Here is a 21,250-nt window from a genome sequence, read left to right on the forward strand (position 1 = left end):
AGTAACTTCCGGTCACTGCAACAAGCCCAGGTACAGTTTACCGACGGATGGGTGCAGGACCTTGAAATGCACCGTGTAGAAAGTAAAGACCATCGTACGTATCATAAGTTTACCAGTCTCACAAATCGTCGTCATAAATACACATTCGTTAACCGTTTATTAATATAACCTTTGAGCTCAACGGTAATTAATTAGTAGTGGAAATAATTTCTGGTAGCATCACAGAAATGTAGCAGTGACAATAATACTGTATGCTGTAATCGTACTGGGCAATTAGTGATACAAAAAACCTGTTTTATCCTGTGAATAAAAGTATATGTTTTTGTCAATGTACCATAATAACAGAAGCGAAACACAATATTCTGTCAGGACAATTCACTATTTATGCACAATAAATAAAGGAGCATAGCGCGACAATTTCTGTTCAGCGCCAGACTTGCTTGTAACCTATATCACCAATTATGTTAAGAAAAATGACGCATTAACTACAACAGCAGACTGACCTTTGTGTAAATGCTTGGAGCAGACTAACCTGTGAGCTGGAGGGTTCTGGGACGTTATATTTGACCTTTGAATGGCTGCAATCCAGTCGCCTCTTTGTTACTTCGGAAACATGGCTCGAACAATTTCTCTTCAACGAGGTAATCCGATAACAACCGATCTCTTTACCCGTCGGCTTCCCATGGCTGTCATGCGACCGGCTATTGCAGTTAATAATACAACGGCTTCTTGTGTTTCTTTTTATCGCTGTATAACTGATTTTAATTGAAAGCCTGCGTGCGCTAGTACCGCTTGCCACGAGTTCCCAGAATCCTTTGCGGTTCTACCCGTGAATGACGTCACATTTTCAATCTCTATATAATATGCATGTTAAATTTTGTATTTGGGGTAAAATATCAAGTCTTTTCAAGTAAACCGGTTCAAGTCCAATTCAAGTCCCAAGTCATTGGTGTAAAAGTCCAAGTCAAGTCACAAGTCTTAGAACATTTTTTCAAGTCAAGTCTAAAGTCATAAAATTAATGACTCGAGTCTGACTCGAGTCCAAGTCATGTGACTCGAGTCCACACCTCTGCTTCCACCTGTTGTCAAGCTTTATGGGAATGCTGATTTCCTTTTCCAGCAGGACCTAGCACTGCCCACAGTGACAACTATTATAAATCTCAAGTTATGGCAGCTATCAAATCAACCTTCAACAACACCTTAGCAGGCTTAAAAGGCATGCAATGAATAAAGACTATATCAGTGTTTCCCTTTTTGAAGAAAATTGTTGAAAGAATTAAACTTTTTCATGATATTCAGATTTTTTTTTTAAGATGCATTACTATATACTGAAAAAACAACAACACAACATTTACTAAGAAGGAACTGGTCAAATAACCAGGTGGCTGCCTGTTATATTTGTGCACCTCAGGTAAAGAGGTCAGCAGTCAGCAAATGCAACCTGTAACGCAAGCAATCAACCTGGGATAGTGAATTGGTTGCTTATAAAGTCCCAAGCTAGGACTTGAAGCATTCCACCATTAAACCATATTTTCAAAATTTAAGCTCTAAAGTATTTGTCTTTCCCATGTGTATTTAAGATTTAAGTTTAGAGTAATTTCACTGCCGCCTGCTCCCTTAAAGGAAAACTCAAACACACACATCTGTCTGTTTATCTGTTCACTGTGACTCGCCATTAGCGGTATGTGCCACCTTCCTCTGCCCCCCCTTTGTGTATCATCTGTCTCCGCTGCATTTCCTGTGTCCCGGCTGGTTGTCATGACCACTGTTACCAAGGCGAGCGGAGGCTACAGAAGAAAGGAAACCTGAACCCCAGATCTTGATGCCACGATATTTAATTCATCAGCACAACACACCACTAAGGCCAAATGCAGAGGGAATAAGGATTCTTTCTTGGGTGGAAAATATGTTGAAATGAAAACAAAGACCTGCTGTCAGATCCTTCTGTTACACTGCCCCCAGCTATTTATGTGCCAAACAATTCACCATAATAACTGCAGTTGGTATTTCAGCTTGTTAATGTTTCAGTAGTCTGTGTCTAACTGAAAAACATGAAAGTGTTTAGTAAGAAATTGCAGTTAAGTGAATTTGAAAATAAACCCCAAACAAATTGTGATCTCTTATTTATTTATTTATTTATTTATTTATTTATTTATTTTTTGTGTAGCCTCACAACATTTTATCCACAGTCAAAAAAATAAAACCATGAAAAGCTGCTTCGCCCTTTCGCTGCAGACAAAAAGAGGCAAGTGAAAGCTATTTTTGTGTTGTCTTCTTTAAAATTCACGTAATTACGTGTGGTATGGAGCAATAGAGTTTGTAATCCCCATTGTAGGAGCCCACTCCATGTTGTCTTTGTGTTAGCTGATCCACCTACAGACACCGCTCCATCCTGAGTTTGCCCATGCCTCCCTCCCTTTTGTTGTCTCACCCTCTTTCGCCCTCTCCCTCCCACTCGCCTGTTTTATTGTGTTTTTTTTTTTTTTTGTGGGGTTCAGTGGTGCTTTCCACAGGTTGGATATCAGAGGGGATGAAGGTAAGGGGGAGGGATCTTATGCTCTACTTACCCAGAAGTCTGACTTTGCAGGCCTGATTTCTTATTTATACCCTTGTTAGATCTGGACTGACCCATCTGGGCTGCACTGCTACTAAAGGAAGTGGCTGAGGGAGGGTGAAGCTGTGCAGCAGCTGAAGCCTGAAGTGGCCTCATCAAGGCTTGGACCCCAGCGCCATATATTGTCAGCTAAGAGACACTTCAGCTGGCAACAGCAGCGGTGTCTGAAGATAAATTCTGCAGGTTGTTTTCTACAGGAAAGCTGTTCTTTCAGAGGACGAAGACTACAAAAACCCGTTGCTTTGAGGCTTAATGTGGATTTGGGATTCTTTGGAGGAAAAAGGAGGCTGGAGTACCCTCTTTAGGTTGATCACGGTTCATATTTTGTCCATCCTTCTGGAAGCATAAGGAGTAGAAACTGGCTTTCGATGACCAGGAGGTAAAAAGCTACGCTGTTTTATTCTGTGTAACTGAGAGTCACTATATTCAACCTCCTGTGAAAGGATACACTCATAGCATCATCAGTAGCCTCGGATCCAGGTATCAGGTTATATCAGTCTGATCCATCTAGGTAAGGCTACACCAAAACCAAGAGTGACACTGAAGTAAACAGCAGCTCAGGAGTCCTGAGTTCAAGGAAAAAAGAAGCACTTCCACTGAAAAGAAAAGAAAAACTCCTGGCAGAGATCTCTCTTCCACCGGTCCTGCATTATAAAGCCTGATTGATCCCACATCTGCAGGCTGCCACAGGTGGCTGCACAGGTATTGGCTACTCAATAATGCACCGACTCAAACTTGAAAAGGAGGAGAAAGTGCGCGAGCCTCTGATCCCCTGAAAAGCTGGGTGTCTGTTGAGGGAAAGCAAGCGATTACTTCTGGATAACGCAGCGCACTGAGACGCGTGGAAGTGGAAACTGTGAGCAGATGTTGAGAAGGAAAAGAAAAAGAGAAGAACATGACTTTGACAAAGTGACATTAGGGCAAAGACCATAAGACGCTTGGCCAAACAACAAAAGGAAAAGAGAAGAACACTTAAATAAAAAACAACTTGGAAGACTGATAATAAGGAAAAGATCTTGTCAAAGAAGCTAAAGACAGAGAACAAATTAAACATTAAGAAATAGCTTCACATCCAGTTTTTTCATCATGGTGAACACCGGGATGCAGCTGATCAGCTTCACCTGTGCGGTGACCGGCTGGATCATGGCGATCGCTGTCACAGCCTTGCCTCAGTGGAAGGTCTCAGCCTTCATAGGCAGCAACATCCTGACCTCAGAGATCAAGTGGGAAGGGATCTGGATGAACTGCATTTACCAGACCACGGGTCACATGCAGTGTAAGACTTATGACTCCATGCTGGCTTTGCCTCCCGACATCCAGGCAGCCCGTGCTCTTATGTGTCTGGCCATCTTCATGGGCTGGCTCTCCTGCACCGTGTCCTGCTGCGGCATGAAGTGCACCACTTGTGCCGGGGACGATCGCCAGGCCAAGGCGGGTATAGCGCTCTCAGGTGGAGTTCTCTTCATTTTGACAGGCCTGTGCGTATTAATTCCAGTTTCCTGGACTGCCAATACAGTCATCCAGGATTTCTACAACCCCAACGTGCCTGTGATGTACAAAAGAGAGCTGGGCCAGGCTATTTATTTGGGCTGGGCGGCTGCGGTTATTCTCATGATCAGCGGAGCTGTGTTGAGCAGCACCTGCCCGCTCATGGAGAGGGGAGGCAGGTACCGGAGGGGCTACATAGGGCGGAGTTTTGCAAATTCACCTGCTACAGCACCAGATTTCCCAAAGCCTATCACTTCTAATAATTTACCACTGAAGGAGTATGTGTAGGAAAGGAAGAAGGACAGAAGAGCTGATACTCTTAAAAATGGTACAAAGATCATGAATTTTAAGGTATAAATTCAAACATATATTTATGAATACGTATTTTGTATATCTCTTTGTCATGTTTGTCTTCAGTACGTTGAGATTTGATGTTTTCTGTTCTCTGAGTCATAGCAGTGCCTGAAGAAAGCCTTTAGTCTTTGCTGTAACAGTATGACTTGATGATGGCTTTAATGATGGCTTGTGTTTTGAAGATTGCAGTGATTACTTAAGTCAGAAAATTGTGAAATTAAAAAAAAAAATCTGGCAAAGTGTGCTTAAAGTATTTTGAAGTAGTTGCTTTTCTTTGTGTGTGCTGGACTTTTGTTCTATTTAGGGTCACTCTGTCGACATGCATATGACAAACCCAAAAAAAGTACAGACATTCTGTATTTAAGTAGAAGTACACCTACTAGTGTTGAAAAAAAAAAAACTCCTGTAAAAGTTGAAGCACCAATTAAACTTCTAAAAGTGAAAAAGTACCAGCTCTGAAATGTATTTAAAGTAAAAAGGTAAAAAAAAGCTCCTTGAGGAATATTTCTACCAGCTATTCTTATGCAAAGCTGACTGAGCCTTAAATAACACAGTCTACCTCCGTTTTGTTTTGCAGCATGTTTCACAATACGAAAAACACACAATGCCGCATGTACAGACCCAATATCTGATTTAAAAACACGAGGACTTACATGCAAGCTTTACATTTCCAGTGTAGCAGACCCCACTGAGCATTCCTTACCTTTAACTCTAACCTCTTTTCTTCCTCTCGTGTCGTCTTTCTTACCTTTATCCATCTCTGAGCGAAATTAGCTTTCTTTCTTTTCTCTCCATCAAATACAGTAGCTGGACCTTTAGCTAGCAACACACTGTGCCACAAACTGGAGACACAAACGGTTGAGTGAGCTGAGCTGAGCTGATAGAAACTCTTAATTTAAAATTACCTGCTTGTTTTCTGTAGGGCTAGCTAGATGATGAAATACTGTGAAATAATAACTCCCGTCAGATCCGTTAATCCAAATTCAAAAATATATGTTTAAAAATGTAGTGAGTAAAAGTAAAAAGTTGTAAGAAAAGTACAGATGCCTCAAAGTTCTACTTAAGTACAGTAATGAAGTAAAAGAAAGTATCATGTTTTTGCTCAGCTTTAAATTAGACTACGTTTTAAGTTTCTAGGAGAATACTTTTTAATATGTGTAAGTTGTTAAGCCGTACCTCACTAAAACCACTAAATTAAGTGTTATATACTCATGGAAATGTACATGTATTAATTTGGTGATGCAGAAAATACATACCTGTACATTTTTTTCTTTTCTTTTTCTTTTTTCTTTTTTTCCTTTTTCTTTCTTTTCTTCTCTTTTTTTTCTCTCTTTCTGTGTATGTCTTAGTAATACATTTAAACTGATACTGAAGTAGGCGAAATCCTAATAAGAACAACACATATACTTGATTATAAATCCCTAAAACAGTCTTGTTAAAAAGGTTTGATAAATGATACACTTCTCCCATTTTAACTTAGCAGTACACAAGCTATGTTCTACAATAAATAAAGCTTTCTGTGAACTTGTAACACCCTATTTATTAAGTTACAAAAAAATGTCTACTGAGTTAACAAAGTATCAACTTAGTAACCTAATAACATCAAAATGAATTATACTACTCAGAGATCAGAGGTCTAGGGAGGTTTGCTGTCCCTTTTAAGGTAATGTTTCACCTGAAGCTAAGTTTGGGGCATATTGTCCATCTCTGAGCTTTCTCTCTGATGTACTCATTCCTAATCCTGTCAGTCTTTGTCACTCTCAGTGCAAATTTATTATCTTTAACAGAGCAGCCATTGGTTCCACCTCCTCCCTTTTCATCAGCACTGTTACCCATGTACTTTGCCTGCTCTCACTACCATTTTCTAAACATTTTTTTCACTCTGTTCTTTACATACACTGTATAAAAGATGGCCATAGTCTCTGGGTCTGAAAACTGAAGCCAAAGCGGGGTGGCCTGCAGGAGGCGACTCCTGTGGTTGCCAAAAGACGTCTGGTTTTATAATTTATTTTGCTCTCTGACCTCAGTAATTATGCTCCAGATGACTTTACTGGTTTAGTCATGAGTTTCATGTCAAATAACATGAAGTTATTTTAGTAAATTTTGGTCATCTTTCCAAACAAAAAGGAGGATTATCCAGGGTTCGCTCACTCTAACACCCATCATCATTAAGATTTTAAACAGACTTCATCACAGGACCTAACTTATATATGTGTAACAATACGATGGTTTCACTGATCCTATGCTGTCTGCGCTTTTTTACTTCTCTCTTTTTTTTTCTTTTTTTTTTTTGCCTGTCCCGTTTGGCTCTTTTGCCATCAGAATTATTGTCTAAAGGCAAAGAAAGATGCCCAACGGATTTACTTTACCAAATTGACCATCCCAGCCTTGCCATAATGGTCCATTTGATTCACCTTTTATTGTTTATTTTATTTTCACTTACTGAATACGGGACAGACTTCACTGGGGGAAAGAAGGGGAGAAAGAAAGAGGGAAAGAGAAACAGCTGAGAAGAGGGACGGGGGAGAAGGGCAAAAAACAAAAACCAACAGAATGAGCAGAAAAAAAAAAGAAAAAAAATGCATATATCAATCACCTGGATCACCTGCTGAGAAAGAAAAAAGAAAACAAGCAGAAGAGAACAAGAGTAATAGAATAAACAGCATCACAATGATATATGGGAATATGACAGTAAATACTAAATATTAAACATTATTGTGCAGCACATAAGATCAACAGAACAGTGTGCTTTGAGGTAGGAGCCAAAAAGGGTGTAGTTTGTGGGTGTGATCACCCGTGTGTACACCTGTGAGCATGGACGCGCTTGTTTTTTTAAAAGGTTCCTTCATGTAATGATCTGCTAGAGGGTGTGGGGGGGCCACAGCCCCGTCCTCCAGGGCATGAAGCAGGTATGGAGGAGATCAAAACTCCAGACATCCAGAGGCCCCCAGAACACAAGAGACCAAGGAAGACCAACAGAGGGGCAGCCGCGCCACTGTCCCAGAAAGAGCTGAGGAGAGTCCCAGATGAGGGCTCACTCAGCAGCCGCGGAGCAGAAGCCAGGGGGAGTTGCAGTGACGCGCCCATGAGCTCCGCCGGCAGCCAGCCGTGCCTGAGTGACCGAGCCCCAGGCCGAGAGGCCGGGGGCACCCCACCTCTGAAGTGGCCCGAGCGAGCCCCAGGCTCCAGGCCCCGATAAGCGGCCGCCAAGGAGTGAGCCGGTGTGTACCTGGACGCCCATCCCCGGACACAAAGAACCACCAACGCACCGACACCTGAGGGAGTCCGCCACTGGCAGGGGAAGTGGTGGTAGGGGGAGATAGGCCTCCAAACCTTGGAGGGCCTGAGATGTCCCCAGAGAGGTGGCGCCTGACACCCAACCTGACATATAGACACAGAAATACAGGCACACACAGATACAAACATCCATTCCCACCCTCATGCTCTCATATGCACTTACTCCACACTCAACCAACGTGGAGACAGACATAAAGAGACGCTGTACACACGATCACACTCCCCAAGCGTACTCTACAAACCGGGTCTAGGTACCCTTACCCCTGGAGGGGGAACTGCACCCAGACCCAGGTGGTGTTACCCTTTTCCCTGCGGTGGGGGGAGGCAGACCACCCCGACTCCGCAGCAGCAGGGAGGCCCCACACTCCAGACCGCAGTCGGACGGCCAACTCCTCCTCCTAGCCCCCCCGCTCCAGCAGGTCGCAGAGAACGGGGGTGAGAGAAGACTCCAAACCTCCCTCCACCCGCTTATTGTAGTGTTGATGCATGTGTGTTCTAAGGTGCATTTAAAACCCAGGAGGGCATGGAGCTACCTGCCAGAGAGCAGCAGGTAAGCGCATGGTCCCTCCTGCTAGCCCTCAATGTCTACGTGTATTTAACCTTGAGAGGTGGGCAACGACGCCAGGGGTGGGGTGTACACCCTGATGGTACTTTGGATTCCGTGTATCGTGCCCACCCCCAAGATCCTATATGTATGTGTAATGAGAGTGTGAGTAATGTGAATGTCTAAGTTGTGGGATAAAATTGAGGCAGAGGCAGCCAGAAGGGGACGGGGGGGGGGGGGGGGGGGGGGTAGCCTCCTCTGCACCCTGGTGACATACCCCTACTCCAAGGTCCTGCATGTGTGGGTGGTTGTGGTGGAGCGGGAAGAGGGAGGCAGCTGGAGATGGGGAGGGAAGGAAGGGAGGGGCAAGTGACCCCTCCCTGGGGCCAGCTCCCCCGCTGACCCCAGTAGGCACCCCCATACTCCGCGACCCGCCAGGGAAAGGGGGCCCAGGCCCATCCAGACCGGGGCCCAGTGCAGCAGCGCCTCCCGGCCCCACAGAGCCCGGGACAGTCCACCCAACCCCACCACAGAGAAAACTGCACCCACCCCACCATCCACTCATCTTCCAGACTACACAAGACAATAAACACCCAGGCTGAGATCTTCCTCCACCTCTCCTGTATCTCCCCCTCCTGCAGAGGCAGCTCCCGAGGAGAGGAAAGCTCCTGCAAGATGTGACAATCTCCCCCACCAGTTGAAGAGCCCCCCAGGTGGCTCGATGCACCGGCGGCACCCTGCTCCAGGGGTGGGCCCCCATGCACCCACCCGCCCACAACCCCGGCAAGACACCAACCAGGACCCAAGCCCCTGAGGCCCGGCCCGGGACCCAGCCCAGAGACGGAGCACCCCCAGAACCTCACGCCCATCCCGGACCCACCCAGGGGCAGCCAGGCTACCAGGTCAGTAACCCACGTCCGTCAGCACAGACCCTCCCCTAGCCCCGCTGCACGCAGCCGCGAGGAAACAGTCGCCTGAGAGCCAACAGAGCCCCTAACCGGACATGACCGCTACCCCGGGTTGAGCCCCCCAAGGAAGATGCCTCCGGGGAACCCCCCGACGCCCTAAGCCTGTCCCTACCCCCACACCAATCACAACAGTGAAGGCGGGACCAAACTATGACCCCCCACCCCCACTAGGTGATGGAGCTGATCAAAGGAGCCCAGAGCAATTGATCTGATGTGGTGGCAGAGGCTGTATCAAGACTAATGTAATCTAATAGATAATTTCTATATTGGTTAGAATTAAGATTATTTTTATTTTTCCAGTTCATGAGGACTGTTTTCTTGGCTATGCATAGGGCAGTGAAAACCATATGGGCGATATTCTTTTCTGAAGTGACATTATCTAAGCTGCCCAACAAACACACTAAGGGGGAAGTTGGAATGTTACATTTCAGACACTTCGATAAGTCTTCACATATCTCGCGCCAAAACTTCTGAACTGGTGGACAGAACCAAAGAGCGTGGATATAATTGTCCGGTGAATTGGTTTGGCAGTGTGAGCACTTGTTGGTAGACGTAAAGCCCATCTTGAACATCCGATGACCTGTATAGTGCACTCTATGTAATATTTTGTATTGAATTAATTGAAGACTGGGATTTCTAATTAGATGAAAGGTTTTTAAGCAAATCTGAGACCAGAAGTTTAGGTCTAAGTTAACTGATAAATCCGCTTCCCATTTTGCAATAGGAAGTGATATTGATTCATCTGTTTTAGAAAGCATTCTGTATATTTTGGATAGTAATTTGGGGGTTTTAAGAGTAAGAAATTGAAACACACTTGGTGGGGTTTGTAGTTCAACTTGACCTGGTTTAAATTTCTTTTTTACTATGGATTTAATTTGTTGATATTCTAAAAATCTTTTCTTGTTGATTCCATATTGTGTAACTAGTCCGTCAAATGAGATAAATTCTGTTCCTTCTAGTATATGTTCTAAATATTTGATTCCTTTACCACTCCAATCTGAAAAGTTTATCATATTATTGTTTTGTAATATGTCAGGGTTGTTCCAGATAGGTGTACGTTTGCATGGGATTAATGAAGACGCCGTCAATTTTAGAAACTCCCACCATGCTGTCAGAGAAGAGCTGATGTTGATGCTTTTAAAGCATTCATGTCGTTGGATGTTTGAGCTGATAAATGGTAGGTCTGAGATCTCTAGATTATTGCAAAGTGCTTGTTCTACATCTAGCCAAGGTTAATCTAAGAGGGTATGTTTTAGCCATCCTGAGATAAACTGAAGCCTGTTGGCTAAGAAGTAGTGCTGAAAGTTAGGCAGTTCTAGTCCTCCTTTATCCTTGGTCTTTTGTAGTGTTTTTAAGCTTATACGTGGGGGTTTATTTTTCCAAAGGAATTTGGACATACATGAATCTAGAGATCTGAACCAATCTTGTGGCGGTTTAGTTGGGATCATTGAGAATAAATAATTTATTTTTGGTAAGACCATCATTTTTATAGCGGCAACCCTTCCCATGAGTGATATGGGTAGACATTTCCATCTAGCCAGATCATCTTCTACCTTCTTTAAAAGTGGGATATGGTTTAATTTAGTTAGATTTGACCCCACGGGATGAGATCTTGCGTGGAGCCCTAGATCGAGGGAGATTATCAGTGGTCTTGTATGTCTTCCATTTTCTGATGATTGCTCCCACAGTTGATTTTTTCACACCAAGCTGCTTGCCTATTGTAGATTCACTCTTCCCAGTCTGGTGCAGGTCTACAATACTTTTCCTGGTGTCCTTCGACGGCTCTTTGGTCTTGGCCATGGCGGAGTTTGGAGTCTGACTGTTTGAGGCTGTGGACAGGTGTCTTTTATACAGATGATGAGTTCAAACAGGTGCCATTCATACAGGTAACGAGTGGGGGACAGAAAAGCTTCTTACAGAAGACATTACAGGTCTGTGAGAGCCAGAGATTTTCCTTGTTTGTGGTGACCAAATACTTATTTTCCACCCTAATTTACGAATAAATTCTTTACAAATCCTACCATGTGAATTCATGGATTTTTTTTCACATTCTGTCTCTCACAGTTGAAGTGTACCTCTGGTGCAAATTACTGACCTCTGTCATCATTTTAAGTGGGGGAACTTGCACAATCGGTGGCTGACTAAATACTTTTTTGCCCCACTGTACATTTTGTTATACTTGATATTATTCTGCTCTTGAGTCTCTTTTACACTGCTAGTTTTGTAGCTAATAAAACAGCACACACACACACACCAAGAATTTCTGTTCAATCAATACATTTAATTTCACTTGTGCTCAAAATTCTCATACGTACTGGATTAAACATTTCAATCCATCCAAACTGAATTCAAGATAAATCAATATTTTACATTGGCCCCATTATTTGTAAATACTTATTTGTAGTTTTTAGGCCACCCTGGTTTCCCTTCAAAATAGATCTAGAAGCAGTTTAAGTCCACTCATCCATTTTTAATTGCTGATCCTATCTGGGCTTAACAGTTCATCAGGGAAGACAGAACTATTTATACTTTCACATCCAGGCATCCAATTTACATACAAGTTTGTGTTTTTGGACTGTGGGAAGAAGCCAATGGAACCCCTGCAGGCTCAGGAATAACATGCAAGCTCCACACAAAAACCAACAGTTAACCAGGAGGTTTGAACCAGGAGCTTTCACTGCACCATTGTCCTCCAAGCGACGTTTGTGTGCATCAGTTCAAGTCAATGTGGAGTTAGATTCAGTCATTCTTGTGGATCTCTTTCTTCTCATTGTCTTCATTAAAATGCAGTTATATTCACGATTAGGTAAGTCCTTAACAATCTTCACTGCGACTCCACAAAGAAAGACACTTTGCAAAGTGTATCTGAAAAGAAAAGAGAGAAAGATAATTCGTTTAATAAATAACAGTCACTTCTAGATCCATCAGAGCACTGGTCTCTGGCCAATGTGTACTCAATTATTAAAAGTGAAATTATATCAAGTTAAATTTTGCTACTTGAGCTGAATTTTAAAAGTGTTATGAATACTGGCCATAAAGGTAGGTCCCTTTATGATTGATTATACGTGACAGAAAAAGAATATTTAAAGACGCCCTGTAGTGTAACGGGAAAAAAGTTTAAGTTTAAAGCCGTGATATAATATTTCCCGAATTATGTTTTTACAGTTGTTTTCTAATCTATTGTTTTCAAATCTTTACATGACTTTAGATATATGCTAGACGACAGTCTGTCAGTACTTGTGTTGTTCTGGATTTAAGTACATTTATAAACATCTTCAGCTTCTTTCTATGTTGAAAGAACTAGTCCATTATACAGCATTAATTACAGATGTGAACTGAATGGTATAGTGAAGTACAGGTCATATAATCTAAGGATCTTAGAAAGAAAAGTTAAGTTGCTTGAAGACGTTTCACCTCTCATCCGAGAAGCTTCTTCAGTTCTAAGGGTCAAATGGTGGAGAGTCCCAGATTTAAACCCAGTGGGAGTATCCCCCCAAAGAGGGGCAAAGCAACTTAAAGAAGTCCAGACGCTTTTCTTTCCAAGCTACTTAGACTACAATGAAGTGGATAACTGAGAACCTTCACAGACATACTAGTCATATACATTTTACCTGTGATGTGGTCCTCAGCACTGGGAGACTCCAATGAGTTCCACCTTTGGGGAGCAGATTCCAGAAGAGAGAGGTCATCTGCTCTCAGTGTTTGAAGCAGAGTTTTCCTCCTCAGGAATCTGAACACAAGAGTTGAGGGGAAAAAAATACCAGTATATAACATAAACATCCAAAACTGAAGAGAGAAAAGGATACTGTTGCCGATAGTGACGCTCAGCATCCTGAAGCCACTCGAGCATGTCAGCAACCGACGGGGTGGTGGTTGATCCCTCAGTTACTGCAAGCAGATCTAAACTGTGTGCGTTCTGCTCGTACAGATGAAGGATTGAAGCAACCTGGTTACTGATAGCATCCCTCGCAGACTGGAGGGAAGACCTGAAAGAAAGAGGAAAGGAAAGAAGGGAGGGTGAGATAAAAATTATAGTATAATATATACTTTAAGCATACTCTGAGCAGCTTCTGCAAACTGGTACTAATAAGGTTCTTCTCCAAAGATCCATTTACTTACTAAAAAAATTAACTGATCTTTATTACTAAAAAGGATGTAGCTGTACTCCTGTCCGATCAAACATACATAGTTGGATGTGAATACCAATAACGCAGCATCCTCATCAGATATAATAGCCGATTTACTCACATCTTCTCGTTGAGTTTTCCCAGCACTATATCCGTTGCTTCAAGGAGCTTAAAGCGGAGTCTCTCCTCCAGGTCAGGAAAACCTCTGAGCGGTGTGTTGGAGATCTGCACGTTGGACAGTGCTCTCGACTGCTCCGCCAAATTCCCGAGAGACACCATCAGAGGGCTGCACTCGGCTAAAACACTCTTCCATACTTTTTGGTTGCTTTCAAGTGTCGCGAAGCTTTTCCTCAGAGCCTGATGAAGCGTAGCTACCGCAAGCGTGGACATTTCAGCAAACGATTTCAGTACTTAGGTGTTCAAAGGGAAAAACACGAAATACATTAAGTCAGCTTTATGTCTTATTTTCCATGAAGGCGACTTTATGAAAAATGACTTTTAAATGATTCTTCCCGCAGCTACAGAACATCACATTTCTACCATGTTGCCTGAACCACTTCCGTTCTCTTGATGTAAACACTGACGTTTGGCGCTACGATAGGCTGAAAACAAAGTTGTTGCGACGCATGGCACATGCGCGTCCTAATTGGCTGATCTGGTGTGTTGGCCCCTCCCCGCGCGAAGATTTGAAAACGGCTTTGTGAAGGAAGGAAGGCGAGTCTCGAGGACGAACAGGAAAAACACATTTAGGTAATGATATATACTTTAAAAAATTTATGTAAATACATCTCGGGACAGTTATTTAAAAGACCATAACACATATTGGTAGATGTAAACACAGCTGTCGAAAATAAGGTCAGAAAATAAGCGTTAACTCAGCTAAAGCTACTTGCTAACGTTAGCTTCACCAACAGTTAGCCGCATGTAGGCTGATTTTTTGTTTTTGCATTCTTTTGTTCCCGATTAAGGCCACAATGTTAACATTTCATGGTGTCTATGGGGTGTTAATATACCACACTATACTGCACTACACTGTACTGTACTAGGGTATATTGTAATTACTAATATACTCCGTGTCCGTCAGAAATGGCTCCCAGGAAAAGGACCACCAAACGCAAGAATAACCCCAAGACGGCAAAACTGGAAGCTTTTATGGAGGATTTTGACAGCGAGGGTGATTATTATTACTATTTTTTTAACTCACCATAGAAATGCTACAGAAATACTCCCTGTTCTTTTTTCGGTTGCTCACTTTAGGAGTCGCCACAGGAGAACATTTTCTTCCAGCTCACTATATCCTTAGCATCCTCCTCTGTCTTACCAACCCTCGGAGCGTCCTCCTTCACTGCATCCATGAACCTTTTCTACTTTTCCTCCAGCTTTGGAGCTCAATATTCAACATAATTTGTCCAGTATTTCCACTGTCCCCCCTTTGCACATGTTTATGACATCTGAGCCCTGCCTCTCTAACTTTGTCTCCAAACCACTCAACTTCAACCATCCTTCACATGTACTAATTTCTAATCTGTCCTTTCTGGTCACTATCAATGGAAATCTTGCCTTCACTCTTGCTGCTAACCTACTGCTACAAATCACCACTGATGCTAACATCCATCCACCCCACCCTGACACTGTATAACTTAAGCTGAAGTGACAATGTATAACTGAAGCGGAACTCAACATTTGTGTTTCTGCAGTGAAGACTAGAGTTGGACAGGTGAAAGAGAAGATAAACCAGCTGTTGAAAGATGTTGACAACAGCTACAACATGGCAATAATTAAGCTCCCCAAGGCTGTCAGACAAATGAACTGGTTGGAGCATTGGAGTAAGTATACATAGATTATTGACTAACAAATCCCAAATCTATAAAGAAGAAATGCTCTTGAGCCACAGAGACTTTTACAGCATTCTGCTTCCTATTTTTAAAAAAGCTAATGGTACATTTTCAAAAATCTGTGCATTTGATCTTGGATGAATTTCATTTTTAAACAGCATTAAATAAAGAATATTTACATCTCTGCAGAGTCTGAGAAACCACAAACACCAGAACTCGATAATGCAAAGGTCAGTTGATTAGCCTTCTCAAATTATACTTAATATACGTTAAGTATATATAAGTTTCATGCTTGTGCAAGGATGCTCTGTTCTGCATAAACACTCAGTTATATTTGCTTTTATAGAGAAAAGAGGAAGCTGCACTCGTGGAAAGTGTTGTGGCTAAGGATCATACATCTCTTCTAAAAACAATTGAGAAAAGTGAGTTAAAAGTAGTTTATACATTTCCCTTGAAACAAGAAAACCATTTCCCTTTAGCCAATGCAATTTGTTTTGTCCAATCCACAGCATTAAAGATGAAAGGTGGGGCTACATTGAGCTCTGAGGATGAAAACGTCCCAAGCACAACAAAAAAGGTAATGACTGCTTTTCATACAGTCATACATGAGAGCAACTACATACAGCTGTTGTTATGCAGGATCCTCTGTTTGCTTCTTTTGTGGTGTTTTAAATGCTTGTTTATAATTTAGGGGAGAACTACCAGAAAGCCCCCGACTAAAACAAAGAGGGCAAAGGCACTGTCGATCAGCAAGCAGAGCTCCACCATCAGACGGTAAGCTCTTTTACTTTTTGTATTGTTCTTTTTCTTTCTTTCTTTTCTTCTTCTTTCCTCCCGTGCTAAAAACTTTTGGAAGCAAGTTTGGTGGCTAACAAATGTGATGCTAACACATTGTCATTGTTTGGATTCAGATCAAACAGGAACCCCCTGATTACTCCTGCCAGAAGCTTGCTGGATTCTTCTGTGATGATGGGACCCACTCCTCTTATTACCCCCCGCTTTGACCCAAGGTACACCTTAGAATTATACTGTGTCACTCTAAAGATGGTGTTTGTGTCAATGGCAATTAGTGTTCTAGTTGATTGAGAGGGGAGAAAACGTATTTATAAAACAGTTAAAAAAAGGATTCAAAATTGAGCACAGATGAAGACGGGTCAGATTTATATTGTGCATAAGATACTAGACTCACATACTGGTCAGGTTAGTTTGCTGTGTGTGAATAACATTAGCAGTGCACCAGTCGTCCTCACAGGTTGACATCTACACCTGTGCTGAATGTGGTTATTCAGTGCAGCTCACTGAAGACTTCTGCATTGTTATGTCTTTATATTCAGTGATTTATTACTGAGACATAGTACTGAGATATTTTTACTAGCACAAATTCATTTACAGTTCATGCTGAATAGATAGTGATTCTGTGAAAACATGGGCAAACAGACAAACAAATGCTCAAAGTATTGTATTAAAGCTCAGGCTTCTCGTTAAAGCAAAATCTCTGCTCTCATAGAGCTGTAAGTGGATCTAGTGTCTTTGAGTGTTAGAAAGTGTGTGGGGACTGGAGACTTGCTGTAATCTGGCAGCCCCTGCTATTTACTCTGTAATGTTGACATTTCCTACAAAGAAGGCTTCATATTACTCACTACACCTCAGGCTTCCCAAGACCCCCGCAGTGAGAGTTCCCCGCCACAAGGAGAGGGTCTATAGCATTTCAGTCAACGGCTCTCCCATTGCAGCAGGAAATGAGGATATTGTCATCAATGTTCCCGTTGGGAATGGAGAGGTGAGTGCACATTTAGTCAGGCTCAGAGCTTCAGGTACTATTGATCAGTCAGTTGTTTAAGAAATGATTTTAACAAGGCAGCAGAGGAAACGATATTTACTGAAGAAATTTAGATGTCTATTTTCAGGAAGATAAAACATTGAATACTTTGTTATATATGGTTTATTGAAAATGAGCTTAAAGCTGCATTAAATCGGCCTTCAAGTCTTCTGCTTTCATGTTGATTTTATACTGTGTTTATGTTGATGACTGTTTAGTTACATTTGATGACTTCATGGCTTTTGAGTAATTAATTGTCTAACAAAACTCTTGATTAGAAGGCTAATTCTCAAAAACGAAATCACTAACACAAGTGTCCTTAACATATTGATCCAGAGCATTCACCTGCTGGCCAGTCAGATGGACTCAGTAGATCTGTCACTGCTGGACGAAACCGCCATGAGGAGCATTCGGCAGCTGCAGGTAAAAATTCCAGCAGGACAGCGTTACTTGCAGTTTCATCAGCTTTTCATCACTGTTTTGTTGCAGCTTTAGCCAAATTTTGATGTGAAATATTTGCATATGCTTTGATTCTCATCATTTCTTTTTATTTTTCCCAACAGAATCGACTCACAACATTGTGTGGGACATCAGAGTGACCAAACAGTCTGCCACGGACGTGTACTATACTTTTTTTTTTTTTTAAAAACAAGTTTTATCTCTATTATAAAGCTTTCATCATTCTACAATGTGGCATGTTTTTTTTCTTCTTCTTTTTTTTGCCTTTATACAGTTTATACTTTAACTAATACTTTAGGATACAGTGTAAGGTTAATATTTGTTGCGCTGGACACTGTTTTCTTGAGATCCTTCACATTCACTGGAATTAATCTAGAAGTTAAACTGTTCATTTCATTGTATTTACATTCTCCTAAATTATCTCTTTACTTAAAAAAATTTAATTTTATGTAGTTTCAGATGCTTTTTTGTTGCAGGGGAAATTGGATAGATTTTAGTGCTATTCCAGTCTTTTATTCCTGGCCAGTCTGGATTTAATGGATCTTAATAGGACTTGCATGATAATATCCAACAGAAACATGCAGTATGTGCTTATCAGATACAACTTTCTCTTTATTCTTTTTTTTTTTTTTTTTTTTAAAGTACATTTTCTGATATTATTTGTGTGGTTTGTCATTGCTGCAATAAACCCCCTCCATGTTTCTATCACTAACCTTGTAGTTACATCAATAGTTAAAATGTATACGTCGTGTACATCGTGCACTCTGTCTTCATAACTGTGTGATGTGGCTATTTTCTGGTTTATTGGGGTTTTGTATTCTTAAATATAGCAGATGGCATGTTTGATTTTTATTTTAATTATGCCATAATGTGGAAATTCGTTTTTTCTTTCTTTCAGTGGACAGATTTTTTTTTAAGTTGTATCTGTGCATAGTGACCAGTAGGTGGCAGCATTTCACCACAGAAATATTTGTCAGGCACCTGAACAGCCTCTGCTCTTTTTTTTTTTTTTTTTTTTTTATTGTTAAAGGAAAAAAAAGATTTCTGTATCTGATCAAACTTTTTTAACTGCTTGTTATTTACTGGTAGCAAATTTTTATATGTTTGTTGATTTTTATTTTATAATCTGTAAAGTTATAGGTGTCTGTATTCTCTCTTGTATTAGATTACACTGTCAAGCATGATTTATACTGGTGATATTTATTTTACATCTTTGTTTTCCAGTTGTGAGGCTGCAGCGTTGTTTTCAAACCTCACCACAACTTTTTATCTGTAAGCTACCGCACTCTTTTTGCTTATGTAAGAAGTTCCTCTTGCCCTTTCCCTACTTTGTTTACACAAAGGGATATTAGTCAGTCACGTGATTGCTCTTGGCAGGAAGTGAAAGCCTTTCCTGCTCTTGGCACAGGAACCTGCACTCTGACCTTCGGGGACATCATAACGCTGCCAATTAGAAGCTTGTTAAGCTTCGTTAGGCCTGATGAGCTCATTAGGGTTTCCACCTGGGATGGTGAACTGGGTCAGGCCGGGCCTCACCTTGGGCCCAGGTAGACAAGCATAACTCTTTGCTGCTCGTGGTGGATTCTCATGCATCATATGCTACCAAGGCACAGCATGGGAACTTTGTGCCCCCCAACTGAAATCGGGCCGGGTCTCTTCCATCTGTATCCATCTTATGTACTTTATCATCTCCTGTCTCTTGCCGTGCAAACTGTGCTGCAAAGGTAAAACCAAACTCTGCATCAGTGAAAACGACAGATGTTGTGGTCAACGGTGCATGCAGTTCAGCTCCCTCGTTAGCAGTGGGCCAAGGCCTCGTGCACCTGCTCTATATATCATAGAATTTTCCTTGTTTTGCCTCTGAATGGATTGGATCCTTTTTTTATTCTCTAGGTGAGTAGAAAATTGCCATTTTGCATGGATGGCTTGCTTTTCAGTAAGCATGCAGGCTGTGGCGCAGTGACAGGTGCGGTATGGATGGGGCGGATTTTGAGGTCACAGAGCAACACTACTACATAAATCATCCACTGAAATGTTCAGGTTGAGGGATTGGAACCTGAGATAGTGGGAAGGGAAGAGTGAGTGCAAAGATGCTTCAACATAACAAGCAACTCTGCATTAATGCTCAGTCTGTGGAAGTCTAGATTCACCTGCCTTTTACTTCCAAAGAAAGGTACTTAAGAATTTAAAGCAGGCCCATCATATTTATCCTTAGTTTCTGTCATATATACATATATATATTTACTTATACTTTAACAATGGTGGATGCATATACATGTTCAAGCGCATCTTCAAATAATAAAAAGAATCCCTTCTTTCAGGCTATCTGAGGCTGCTTTAGAAGCTTGATTTTGGATGTCTGTATGATGTCAAAGACAGCAGATATTCCCAATCTGGTCACCACAGAGGCCTTTTCAATTAACTCCTCCAGTCAGAAGAAAGTTGGCTGAAGGCAGAGGTGCTAAAACCGATTGTTTTAGACAATAGATTAACTGAAGGCCCAGTAAATGAAGATTATTTTGACCTTTTAATCATCCAAAGCTACTCTGCAGAGCCCATGCACTGAAAATACTCATCTTGAAATGAACAGACCACATCCTGTTAAAGTAACATTTGTGCAAATTTCATATGGAAAATCTTTTTCTTTTTTGAAAGACAAAGCTTCAAATAATTTTAATATTCATAATTATAATTTATATTAAAATTGTAATTTAATTGTAATATTTATAATTTTAATAATTTTTAATATTTTATATTACTGCATAAATAACTGACTGTATACAGAAGATAAAAAAAACCCCATCTTTTGTTTTAAGTTGCTTAAATCTGCATTTCCATCTTCTCATTATGGTTCCATTTACAGCAAAAGGAGGAGAAAACACTGGATGCTTTACAGTGAACTACTCTGCGACTGACATACTGTATGAGTGTAGAGGTGGTGGAGGCAGCATCAAAAGTAAAATGAATATTGGCCTTATATGCTATACTGCTAGAAGTATTCACTCACCCATCCAAATCACTGAATTTAGGTGTTTCAATCACTTCCATGGTCACAGGTGCATAAAATCAAGTACAGAAGCGTGCTGCTTCTACAAACATTTGTGAAAGAATGGGTTGCTCTCAGGAGCTCACTAAATTCCAGAGTGGTCCTTTTATGAGACACCACCTGTGCAACAAGTCCATTCCTGAAATTTCCTCACTGCTGAATATTCCACAGTCAGCTGCTAGTGGTATTATAATAAAGTGGAAACAATTGGTAATGACAGCAAGTCAACCACAACGTGGTAGGCCACGTAAAAGCGGGGTCAGCAGATGTTGAGGCGCATAGTACACACAGGTCGCTAATTTATATAGCATGGGGTTGTTTTTCAGGAGTTGGCCTCTTAGTTCCAGTGAAAGGAATTCTTAATGCTTCAGCATAACAAGAGACTGGACAATTTGATGTTCCCAACTTTGTGAGAACAGTTTGGGGATGGCTCCTTCTCACCAGTGCACAAAGCAAGGCCCATAAAGACATGGATAAGTGAGTCTGGTGTGGAAGAACTTGACTGATCTGCACAGAGTCCTGACCTCAACCTGATAGAACATCTTTTGGGATGAATTAGAGCTGTGACTGCAAGCCAGGCTTTCATCACTGTCATCATCAGTGTCTGACCTCACAAATATGCTCCTAAAATTTCCATAAACACACTCCTAAACCTCAGGGAAAGCCATCCCAGAGAGTTGAACCTGCTATAGCTGCAAA

At 41.6% G+C, this 21,250-nt stretch overlaps 3 protein-coding genes across 5 annotated transcripts; 2 read left to right on the forward strand and 1 right to left on the reverse strand.

Moving 5' to 3' along the window:
• The first annotated feature begins 3,700 nt into the window (after positions 1–3,700).
• On the forward strand, positions 3,701–4,390 carry cldn35 (claudin 35). The gene has a single exon (XM_085346860.1). It carries the CDS (start codon positions 3,701–3,703, stop codon positions 4,388–4,390), a length of 690 nt encoding a protein of 229 aa, XP_085202986.1.
• Positions 4,391–11,561: 7,171 nt separating this feature from the next.
• airim (AFG2 interacting ribosome maturation factor) lies at positions 11,562–13,816 on the reverse strand. Its single transcript, XM_085346229.1, has 4 exons — positions 13,514–13,816; positions 13,072–13,251; positions 12,877–12,995; positions 11,562–12,130 (listed from the first exon to the last, which is right to left on the reverse strand). Exons 1-4 carry the CDS (start codon positions 13,780–13,782, stop codon positions 12,090–12,092), a joined length of 609 nt encoding a protein of 202 aa, XP_085202355.1. The 5' UTR covers positions 13,783–13,816; the 3' UTR covers positions 11,562–12,089.
• A 662-nt stretch (positions 13,817–14,478) lies between these two features.
• Positions 14,479–17,645, forward strand: cdca8 (cell division cycle associated 8). 3 transcript variants are annotated; one of them, XM_085346231.1, is made up of 10 exons: positions 14,479–14,566; positions 15,090–15,218; positions 15,417–15,457; positions 15,574–15,660; positions 15,745–15,804; positions 15,919–16,001; positions 16,139–16,237; positions 16,878–17,007; positions 17,383–17,469; positions 17,610–17,645. In XM_085346231.1, the coding sequence occupies exons 1-10, from the start codon at positions 14,479–14,481 to the stop codon at positions 17,643–17,645; spliced, it is 840 nt and encodes a 279-aa protein (XP_085202357.1). The 3 variants fall into 3 exon arrangements, with proteins under 3 accessions (XP_085202357.1, XP_085202359.1, XP_085202358.1); XM_085346233.1 differs by having other exon boundaries at positions 15,574–15,649; positions 15,737–15,804; XM_085346232.1 differs by having other exon boundaries at positions 15,090–15,216; positions 15,412–15,457; positions 15,574–15,649; positions 15,737–15,804.
• The last annotated feature ends 3,605 nt before the right edge of the window (positions 17,646–21,250 follow it).

Source organism: Diplotaxodon limnothrissa, linkage group LG22, assembly GCF_057381915.1.
Source record: "Diplotaxodon limnothrissa isolate DT_005_m linkage group LG22, D_limnothrissa_male_GT1.1, whole genome shotgun sequence".
Taxonomy (NCBI): Eukaryota; Metazoa; Chordata; class Actinopteri; order Cichliformes; family Cichlidae; genus Diplotaxodon; species Diplotaxodon limnothrissa.

What these genes read in the sequence shown, in the direction of transcription:
- airim (XM_085346229.1), bottom strand. Translation starts at nt 13,782, where the DNA reads ATGTCCACGCTTGCGGTAGCTACGCTTCATCAGGCTCTGAGGAAAAGC. An exon ending in GAGCGTCACTATCGGCAACA is followed by an intron (nt 12,996 to 13,071) that starts GTATCCTTTTCT and finishes TCTTGTGTTCAG; the next exon opens with ATTCCTGAGGAGGAAAACTC. An exon ending in TGCTGAGGACCACATCACAG is followed by an intron (nt 12,131 to 12,876) that starts GTAAAATGTATA and finishes TTTTCTTTTCAG; the next exon opens with ATACACTTTGCAAAGTGTCT.
- cldn35 (XM_085346860.1), top strand. Translation starts at nt 3,701, where the DNA reads ATGGTGAACACCGGGATGCAGCTGATCAGCTTCACCTGTGCGGTGACC.
- cdca8 (XM_085346231.1), top strand. Translation starts at nt 14,479, where the DNA reads ATGGCTCCCAGGAAAAGGACCACCAAACGCAAGAATAACCCCAAGACG. An exon ending in GAACTGGTTGGAGCATTGGA is followed by an intron (nt 15,219 to 15,416) that starts GTAAGTATACAT and finishes ACATCTCTGCAG; the next exon opens with AGTCTGAGAAACCACAAACA. An exon ending in ACCCCCCGCTTTGACCCAAG is followed by an intron (nt 16,238 to 16,877) that starts GTACACCTTAGA and finishes ACTACACCTCAG; the next exon opens with GCTTCCCAAGACCCCCGCAG.